The sequence below is a fragment of the Rhinolophus hipposideros genome (genome assembly GCF_964194185.1).
Source record: "Rhinolophus hipposideros genome assembly, chromosome: 21".
Lineage (NCBI taxonomy): Eukaryota > Metazoa > Chordata > Mammalia > Chiroptera > Rhinolophidae > Rhinolophus > Rhinolophus hipposideros.
The window spans coordinates 8,943,457-8,953,975 of NC_138067.1; the positions used below are offsets into that span (position 1 = coordinate 8,943,457).

General features: G+C 48.5%; 1 protein-coding gene across 2 annotated transcripts in view; it reads right to left on the reverse strand.

Moving 5' to 3' along the window:
* Positions 1-4: 4 nt before the first annotated feature.
* Positions 5-10,519, reverse strand: part of CES1 (carboxylesterase 1) — a 27,991-nt gene continuing 17,476 nt past the window's right edge. For both annotated transcript variants that reach the window (XM_081032934.1, XM_081032935.1), the window contains 7 exons: positions 10,088-10,126; positions 8,401-8,541; positions 6,773-6,853; positions 6,411-6,558; positions 3,035-3,166; positions 1,963-2,035; positions 5-1,709 (listed from right to left, as the gene is read on the reverse strand). In XM_081032934.1, the coding sequence (XP_080889060.1) occupies positions 1,526-1,709; positions 1,963-2,035; positions 3,035-3,166; positions 6,411-6,558; positions 6,773-6,853; positions 8,401-8,541; positions 10,088-10,126 (798 nt within the window). In that variant the 3' untranslated portion in view covers positions 5-1,525. The remainder of the gene's footprint in view (positions 1,710-1,962; positions 2,036-3,034; positions 3,167-6,410; positions 6,559-6,772; positions 6,854-8,400; positions 8,542-10,087; positions 10,127-10,519) is intronic.

Below are 10,519 nucleotides of genomic sequence, written 5' to 3' on the forward strand. Positions count from 1 at the left end.
TTTTGCAAATTATGTAGCTTGTCTTACCTGTCACTTCCTAGCTGACTTTTCTTGAACCTTGTGTTGTCATCAAGCCTAGCACGTGGTTGCGGTCAACTACTTACCTCATAGGGTTGCTGTGAAGATTATTTGAATGAATATGCAAAGTAATTTATTATTAAGACACATCATTTCGATAACTTTCAGTTACTATTATCATTATAGGATTTAAAGGTATCATCAATAGATGACCAAAGGCGGCTGTACACCTCCGCCTTGGAAAGACCCACCCAGTGTCCATCTGTCAGTCCATCTATCCAGTCCCATTGCAAAACACTTGCTAGCGGACCATGAAAATGAACCTGAGCTTGGCCCTGACCCCAAGGAGCTCACCGTCTAGGAGGAAAGCCTCTGGTCACTGGCTAACTTACCTTCCTTTTTATTCTTGGTGCCAATGTACCAACGAACACAAAGCAACTAATGGCTACAAGGATTGAACTGCTTATGGACACCGGGATCTGAAAACAGACACCTACTCCTATGTGTGTGCTCTGTCAAACCGGCCGTGTGACCTTGGATGGGACATTCTTCCCGCTGAGCCTCAGCCTAATAAAAACAACCACCTTCCTGCTCCAGGCTTGTCAGAAGACTAAGAGGAAATGCTGGCTGTGAACAAGCTGTATCTGTCACCCAGGGGATGCGTGTGTGGTGTTCACGACCAGATGGCGAGCTCTAGAAGAGCATCCTCTCTTGCACTCCCCTGCTCAAAGTCCCAGGCCACCCATGGCTGCCCTAAATGGGGGGAAATGTAAGTTTGATAGAGTCGGTTTCAAACCCCGGAGCCGGGGTGTGGGATGGTGAGCCGCTGTCGGCGACACAGGGGGCCAGGCGGCAGAGAGGTCAAGAGGAAAAGGCCATTCCTGCGTGGAGGCTCCGTCTGGGGATGGCCAGGCATCCAGTTGAAAGAACCCCAGCTTAGGGCTGAGGCGGTCTCCGTGTTGCTCCAGGAGGTGGGACAATGATTTCTGGGTGACCTGGCGCCAGTTCCTTGCCCTCTCTGGCCCTCTCTTTGTCCATATGCAGAGGCGGTGCCCTTCTAGCTTAAATAGGGTAGTAGACACTGTCCATGCCCAGCTCATATCCTCTCTACGCTCAGTGCCCACATGCCATGGGGGCTTCTCTCTCAGCACCCAGGACTCTCTGCCTGAGGGCTTTCTCAGGGGAAGGTCATATGCTTGACAAATGATAAGGTGACTCTCCCAGCCATCCCACCAGAGGCACCTTCTGCCCGTAGTACTCCCTCTCTTCATCCTTCTCCCTCTGATGAGGATGAATTAGTCTCCAGCTCAAGACACAGACACTGACTTGGTCACCAAAAGAACATTATTTCCAAAAGTGAGGCCAATTCCCGCTCCACGGCCTCTGCCCACTTCCACCAGATAACTCGTCAGCCTCCACAACAAGGCGCCTCCTTGGCTCCAAAACACCTTCTGTAGAATTACCCATCTAAATTCCCCTAGATCTTCAAGGCTGCAGGGCCTCTCGTTCACAGCTCAAAGTGTTCTTTTTGGGATGGCTTCTTCGCTGCCTCCTTGGTGAGCAGCTCAGTCCAGAAAGCCACTTCCTTGTCTTTCAGCTTCTGGGCTGCCTGTGTGGTGACACCAATCTGTAGGTACCCTTCCTTCTGGTTGTACTCTGGCCAATGGGGCAGCCCCTCTCCATTGGGGTTCCTGGGAACAGAAAAAATCAAATAGAAATGCCCCAAGGCTACTGTGTGGCCTCAACAATTCTCTGAGATTTGCAGGGATCTCGCAGCTTCAATCTGCCTCCCGAGGCAGGGAGCTCACCATCTTCTGGTCCATTTTTAGAGAGCTATCATGTCAGAGGTCTCAGGGCTCGGTGTTGACTGTCAACAGAGGAAACTGCCTTCCTTCTCAACAGATACGCCCTGCCCCTTCCCAACCCTGCTCCATCTTTGCTCACCCATTTCGAGCAAAGTTGGCCCAGAATTTCATCACCATCTTGCTGAGTTGGGTCTCCTCTTCTGAGGCAGCCTCTGGAGGGAAGAAGAGAAAAAGCCGTTGCTACTCCAAGTGTGGTTACCAGCCAGCAGGTGCTGCATTCCTTGAGAGCTTGTTCGAAATTCAGAATCTGAGCTCTGACTCCAGACCTACTGAGTCAAAAGCTGCATTTTAAGAAGATCCTGGGTAATTTATGTGGACTTTTAGCTGGAGAGTTACTGATCTAGGACTCAGCGAGGGGCTGCAGTCAATCCATAAGCTGGCTCCTCTGTGTATTGTGCCCACCTGCGCGCCCCTCCCCCTTCAGGACTGCAATGCCACACCCCAATGTTTCCGCCACAGCCACCCCACCTCCCAGGATCGCCCCCCTTTGTGTCTATCCTCAGTCTCCTTCACCCACCCACATCTTCACAGAGTCTGAAAAACAGAGCTGTAACGACCCTAAGAAGTCACCTACCCAGGAAATGGTCAGAGGCACTGGCGTGTCCCAAACAGCCCTGAGGTAAGGCACACACAAGTCACCTGTAACTGCTGATAGTGAAAGTACTGAAGACGTTTGTGAACATTTTTCTTTAAAATATTATATTCCTGAATATATTAAATTTAAGAAGACACGAGCTTTAGGTGATAGATGATAGGTAGATAGAAGGCGGGGTAGATAGACAGAGGGACACACATTAGCCCTGACTCAAAGTTAACACCAATTCTGACCTTACTCTTACATTCTGATGTGCTCTTGTGAGTGGGAAGTGACCGGTAGCATTCTAGCCTCTGAGCAGGGCCCTGCAGGTGATTTTATCACCTGTCTTACTGATGTCCAGATCTGGATTGTCAGAGACCAGGAATAGGGCACATGCACACATTCTCCATCATGCGTGCTAAAGCAAGAGAAAGATGGGAACCTTTGTAGCTCAACCTGTTATGGTGACTTCAGGAAACTAAGACCTGGAGAGAAGGAGGAACTGGCTCCCCCAAACTGAGCTTCGACCCCAGATTTCCTAACTCCAAGCGTAGAGTCACCAAAGGGCCATCACCTTTCAAAATCGGGGCTCCAAAGACTGAGAAGATCTCGTCCCCGTGGTCCCCTATCACCGTCTTGGGTTTCATGTCTGACGAGAAGCTTGGGCGATACTGAAACTCATACATGTAGGTAGGGTTGCCAGCATCTGAGGAGACACGATTCACACACAATTCACTTTACCAGACACATACCTGGATGGTGTCAAAGTCTCCGGGGGCGTGAGCACTCAGGGACCAGTGGTACACCTGGGTCCTGAGGACACAACAATAATATTAATAGCAATGGCCCATGTGAGTCCCAACTGTGTGCTGGACCCTGTGTGGCCATGCAGGAAACCCCTGGTTATCAGCATAATAAAGAAACAGTTTCTGAAAAAGTTCTGTGACTTGCCTGAGTGTGAAGAGCTGGTGGCACTGGATTTGAGCCAGGTACTTGTTGAATGAATGCATGCACGAAGACTGAATGAATGAACATTGAAACCTTGGGTAAATCCACTCAAAATAACTAACATTATAGGGCCCTTTGCCTACTGATGCATTCACATAAGAACACCGGTATACACACCTTTTACTGCATTTCATTGATAACAGACTACTTTTCATTCCTTTGAAGAATACCCGCAGCCCATTAGGTACCCCTTGGGTACAGCAACAAACTTGGAAAATGCAGAAAAAAGGAAAATGAACAAAAAAATCACTTATAATCCCACCACTCACAGAAAACACTGTTACTATTTTAGCATTATGTCCCTTCTATGTAAATAAAAGTGGGATAATATTGTCCATATTATCTTGTAATGATTGTCACCATTTCTTACACCATTAAATATTTATCCACAAAATAGTTTAACGATATATGCCATCCCAGCTGGAGGACTTAAAATAATGTGTGTGACTGCCTCCCTCAGCCCCCATCATTGCACCCTTGGTTTTGCAAGAGGTGTTGTTTGGGAAAAGCAATCTTCTGTGGGTCCAACCCCCTTCTTCAGGGGCAAGCAGAGCTCACCGAGAGGAAGGGGTTTACCTTTCCTCTGCCACTCAGAAGTTTTAAAAATGAGCTCAGAACGCAACCATATAGGAAAGACCTTTTGTGAATGAGAACTTATTTTCGGCAGCATGCTGCCCCAATGATGATGATGTTATTGATTATTTTTATTATTTTTGTTATTGACTTCTGCCTTAAACCACTGAGATTGGTAAAATTCCTACAGTTACAAGTCTTCAAAGGAAAGCAGGGCATAGATTTGGATAATAACAATTAGGAAGAAGAAGAGAAGCAGAGGAAAGAGAGATAGTAATTGAAAATATGCAAAATATGAGTGTGATTTGTTGTTTTGTTGCTGTTGAGGAAAGGCTTCTGAAATTGGCAACATTATTATTTTTTTTTAATCTTAGTATACCAAGCGATACAGTTAAGAAATCCACACTCTTATGCACTGGAAACCAATTTTGCAGTCACCATCAAGAACTTTAAAATGCTCCTGTGGCCCAGGTCAGAGATTTCATTTCTAATAACCAATCCTAAGAAAATTATTACATACTTGGTTAAAGATTTATGCACATAAGAATGAGCAACATGGTTTTTGTAGCATCAAAATATAAGCAGCCAGCCTAAATGTCCAATGAGACAAATACTAAAGTAAATTTTAATCCATGAAATAATGGATGCTTTTTAATGAATTTTTATGGACATTGAGGAAATGCCTACAACAAAGTGCTCTATGAACAAAATCAATATAAAATTAATTTTTAAATTCTATATAAGACCTGGAAAGATTATTAGAAGAAAATACATCAAAATTTATAGCAGATACTTCCAGGCAGAGGAATTATGAGCAATATCTAGTTTCTTCTTTATGTGTTCCCATATTTTCAAAAATTTCCACAACTGTAAGATATTAATATTATATTCAGAAAAGTTTCTTTTTAATTAAAAAGAAACTGTGCAGTCCTGGCAAAAAGACCCTGAACTCAAAGTCATGAGATATCAGATAAAAAAACATGAATCCCGGATTGCTGGGACCAGCAAAGGCTGCAGAAGGGGACACCACAAATTAGATACACAGCAACAGGCAGGACGGAGTTTATGAAAGAGCCGATTTGACCCTTCCATCAGGACCCTCGACAGGAAGAAGCAGTAACTAGCAAGTACCTGACTATACTGAGTGTTTCGAAACATAGAAGGTCAGCTGTAGCTACTTTTTATTATAAAGTGTTGAATTTGTTTATTTATTTATTTTTTTAAGGAGGGCGCAGCTCACAATGGCCCATGCAGAGATCGAACTGGCAACCTTTGTGTTATTAGCACCACGCTCTAACCAACTGAGCTAACCGGCCACCCCCCAAGACTTGAATTTTAAAACCCTTCCAGCACCGTTAGAGAAAGAGGCCTGGACCAGAGACCCGTTTCCTGGCTTGCGGACTAGGTGAAGGAGGGCTCCTCGAAAAGGAAGGACCCAGAAGGAAGCCCTGCTCTCTGGGAGAGCTCCTCCATTCCTGACCTCACACCCCACCCACACAGCCTTGGGTCAATGTGGCGAGGCCCCGACGGAGACCCAGCGCACAGGGATGGACAAAAGCCGGTCACAGACGCAGCCCCTCTCTAGCCCACCTGCCCCCACTCTTCGCACTGCTCACTCCTTTGGGCTTTCTTCGTCCCGGACAATCCTCCTGATCCTCCGCTTGGCTTCACTCTTTCCACAGCTCTACTGGTTAGCAAACTAGTTTACGGCTAGCTCTGACCTTGGAAACCTTCCAAGACACATCTTCCAGGATTAGCTCTCTAGCCTCACAAACCACCATCATTTCAGGCAAGGAGCCCGTGAGTGATGCTGGTCGGTGCCTCGCCATACTCCCAAAGGATGCCCGTCTGACTTCACCTCCGGCACCTCTAGCTCTTTTGCCTGCGGTCTTTGACCCCCAGAGACCACTCTGCCCATATGTGCAGTAGGTCTAGGGAATTCACCACCCCTGGGGAACAAGCAAGGACTCGTGGAGGTGGAGGATAAGTCCCCCAGCTCCCTTGCTGCTCAGGATAACCCTGAGGCATGTTTTCTGAGGGCTTCCCAGTGCTTCCCAGCTCTAGTTGTCCACAGTAGGGATTTGCAAGTCAGTGTAGCTTCCCTCTCTTCCCATGTCAATTCTGCACTCCTCTGCTGTGTTTTCTGGGATCACCTCCAGAATAAGCGAATAAACTAGATGCATTGGGATCCTTTGCTCCGAGTCTGCTTTTGGCCCAAACAAAACCAGGACAGTGCCCTACCCCAGACCATGGAACTGGCCTGGGGGCATGACCTTTGGCTGGTCCCATAGACGTGTCCATCCTGAGCGGTGGGCGGGACAGAGAGCAGAGTTTGTGTCCACTCCTCTCCTCCAATGGCTGGGACTCACCTCTGTGGCCACGGGCCACAGACACAGATGGGACAACAAATAGCACGTCTCCAATCAAATCCAGGAACAGGTCTTTCTTTTTGACAGGATCGTCTGTCCCTCCTAAATACCTCTCAGTGGCTATTGGTGTCAGTTCCTCAGGGATGCTCTGAAATAGAGCAAGAGTGAGAGTGCCCCGGGAGGAAGGCTTGTGTTAATGGTGAACCTCTCAAGTCCTGGGCAAACCCCCGCCCCTCCCCTAGTGGCAAGGTGGGAAAGGCAAAAAATGGGGACAAAACCCTCTGGCCCCAGTCCTCATTCTGCCGTGATTTGGGGCCATCCCCCCCCTTTGGGTCTCAGGCAGCGGTTCCCCAGACCCTTACAACGAGGGGGTACGACTTCCACAGCAGTGACGTGGCCGTCTTCTGGTCTAGCTTGCCTTCAGAGAGCGGGTAGCCCATCATCTGTTAAAACAATGGTTTAGCATTTGTGAATTACTAGTAATTAACAGGAAGAACCAACTAACCAACCAACCAAACCAATGCAGGCTGGAGGTCAACTTGTCATGTCTTGACAGGCAGGGTCTTTGATGAGCGGGGTAAAATCAATGAATCAAATGGACTTATATCCAGAGACTCAAGGAGTGCATACTGGATAAAGTAAACGTTAGGAGAAGCTGTCCCAGCCCCTGGCAATCTAATGCAGGCTAGTACTGAAGTAGAGGGCTCTGGGGCAGACAACACAGACCTCACAAATACCCCCACTCGTCTCAGATGACCAAGGAAGCCCCAAATAACTGCCATTATAGCTTTGGTCCTCAGTATAACCTTTGAAGCCATTCTGAAGTGAGAACTACAGGACTCAACAAACAGCTCCATGCAAACCTCTGCATTAAGGGGCCTGACCAAATTCTAACACGGCTTCCAGCAGCTTAGGTGGGGTCCTGAGAACGACCCCAGCCCCCCTTAAAGTGCCTGCCTGAGAAAGTTCCGTGCTGCCAGAATGAATCGTTTGTTCCAGCACAAACCTGCCCATAGGCAGATAGGTCCCCGAACCTCCCCTTCAAACAGTTTGCAATTATAAATCCTGTCTCAGCCCATGGAAATGTAACTCTACCACCCAAACTGTTTCCTCAAGAACCTGGGAACCATCTCTGAAATACAAACACTCAGGTGCTAACTCTTGCTCTCTCTCCACAGTTCCTGTGGGAGGATAATGGCCGAACTTCAGTGGTCCCTTGCTTCAAAGTACACCACTCAAACCTACCATAAAGACAGGAGAGGTTTGCCTCTCCTCCAGGTGAGTGCCAGGTAACAAATGCAGGTGGCCTGGTCATAGGACAACCCCCGTTCACACCCAGCAGTGCCTTTCCCTTAGCACATCCAGACTTCCTATGGTTCCAGCCTTTGGTTTCAGGGTTTGAGTTCAGTTCTCCTGGGATCTTTTCCCCATTATAGTGGTGTCACTGTATCAAACCCATCCTTACACTTCAACTGATGTCCAGCTTGGTTTCCCTTTGACAGAAGGGAGCCCTTTCTAATCTTCAGAAGTCAATTTGAACTCAAGAGGAAGCAAGCTCCTCTGAATCTTTCCAATCTGATGACTAAGAGCGAATTGATGGAGAAACCGGGGCGCTCCAAGCGCAAGGGGAGAAGCTGCAGGGCCCCAGGCCGCCCTCCCCTTATCCTGAGCTCCTTCCCCTCCCCAGGCCTCAGTTTCCTCCTCTGCACAATAATTACCTCTCTAGGCCCTCCTGGCACCTACATTTCAGGCTTGGAGACACTTGGAGAGTTTGGGAGAGGAGTCCCCAACGCTCATCACCCAGGTGACAGTTGGGCCATCCCAGAGAGGGTTTCCATGGAAATGTGAAGGGGACAGCTTATGCAAAGGGGACAGCTGACCTGGACCCAGATGGGGTTCTGGAGAGGGAGGAGATCCTATGACCAGAGATGGGAGGGTCATGTGATGTCTAGGGAGGAGAAGGCAGTCTAAGAGGTGCGCACATTCTCACCACAGGAAGAATCCAGCCGAACTCTTGCTTATTGATCCCAATGATGTATGGGACATTGTTGAATTTCTTTTCAGCCAGAATCTCTTCGGGCATCTTTGGCAGCAGCAGTCCGTCTACCACAGTGGGCATGAAGGGTTGGCTCTGGGGAACATGGTAGAACAATGTGCGGCTTCCCACGGCAGGTCACCCCCGCAACCTCCCGCATCTGAGCTCGAGGCCAGCACCACAGACCTGCGGGCCTGTGGGCAGTGGCCAGAGAACTCAGGGTCCTAAGAAAGGGACTCACCTAAGTCTGTGACCCCAGAGAGCAGAACCAGTCCCCAGGAGACAAGCAGTGGGAAAGCGATGGGGGAACATCGCACTCACATTGAAATATATAGAAGTATGTTATGTAAAACATATTACATTAATATTTATATGCTCTATAAACTATAAAAATACATGTTTTATATATTCCCGTGTGAAGTGTGTGTACATCTAGAAGTATCTCTCTAGTTACAGTCAACTCTCATGATTCCCTGTAGTTAGGTTCTGTGAAGTCACTGTGATCTCTGAGCTGGTGAACAGCGAGCCGCTGCTCTCAGGGGAAACAGCGTCCTCCCTGTCCCTCCCATTCCCTCTTTAGCCTCAAGTTGCTTCTCTCCCCTCACTCCCTCCACTCCAGTCACACTGGCCTCTTGCCTCAGGGCCTTTGCAGTTGCTTTTCCCTCTGTCTGGAACACTCTTCCTCCAGTTTTCCTGACAGCTGGCTCCCTCCGCTCCTCCAGACCTTGGCTGCCATGGCGTCTTGTCATGGAGCCATTCCCCAACCCTGCTGTGCAAATTCAAATCACTGGCAAACTCTCTTCCCATTTCCGCTTTCTTTTCCTCTGTAATGCTGACCATCGTTAAACATACTACATATTTCGTCTGTTTATTGTGTTCTTTCCTCACTCCAAGAGGGCAGCAGAGTATGTCTGCTTTTCACTGGTATATTCCCCAGTTCAAAATCAGCTCCTGGCACATAGAAAGTGCTAATTAAATCCTTGCCAGATGAATGAATGTCATTTACTCCCCACAAGGCCTTCTAAGCTCAGAGGTACTGTGCCCAGGAAGCGAGCAGAGAGGACAGGACAGTAAGATGTTGCTGAGGTAACTCATCAAAACCTGCTGACACTTTGGGAAGTGAGAGGGGCAGAGGAAGGAGATGGGGGTGCTGTGGAGGTTTCCTGCATGGCTGCAAGGAGGGTGGTGTCCTCAGGGCTAAGCTTCTTGGCACCCTCCCTGACGGCCCTGCAAATGGTGCCACTTGCACAGGAAATCCACCCTGCAGTCTCCCAGGAAAAGATCCAGGTTCCTTCATGAAGGCTCCTGGAGAACTTTATCCAGGTACCCCACGGCCCCATGGTGGTTTCCAGTCCAGCCTTCTCCTGCTGGGGCATTTTGAGGAGCAGGAAACGTAAACGAGAAGGGCTGTAGGCTGGGCCTAGGGAGCATTGGACAAGGAGTTCTGGCAAGGGGCTCAGTCCTCCATCTGGCCCTCCTGGCTGTGTGACCTAGGCAAGTCACTGCCCGTCTGTAGGCTTCAGTAATCTAAACAAAAGGAGTTACTATGCGTCCACAAGGGAGAATTCTTTTATTCCTCCTTAACTGAAGCTTAAACATATCAAGTTTTAAAACCTAGAATCAAGGAACCAAAGGTCCTTACCTCTCTGGGGTCTCCATGTAAATCAAGACTGAAAAATTGCTGTGAAAACAAAGGCAGAGGATATGGTAAGAAGGCTTCCTTGAAGCAAAGCTGACCCAAAAGTATCAGGTTGCCCCCCCGGTGCCACTCTGGCTGGGCCAAAAGGAAGTGAGCAGGTACCTGGCGCCCCTGGGTGGGGTGGGGGAGGGGAGCTCCGGAGAGGATGGATGTCTGTTGTTTGTGCCTGCCCTACTCTCCATCCATTTCTTCTTCTTTTTCTCCCAGGCAACAACACCCCAGTTTTCCTTTGGGGGAACCTCCCTCTTCCCCACTCTCACTCCATGAATCCAGGCATATATATAGGACCTGCATGCCCCATCTTCCCGAGCACAGAGATCAGTGCATGCATGAATGGGCATGTGCCCATGTCAGGTCCATAGATTTTACCCCAAA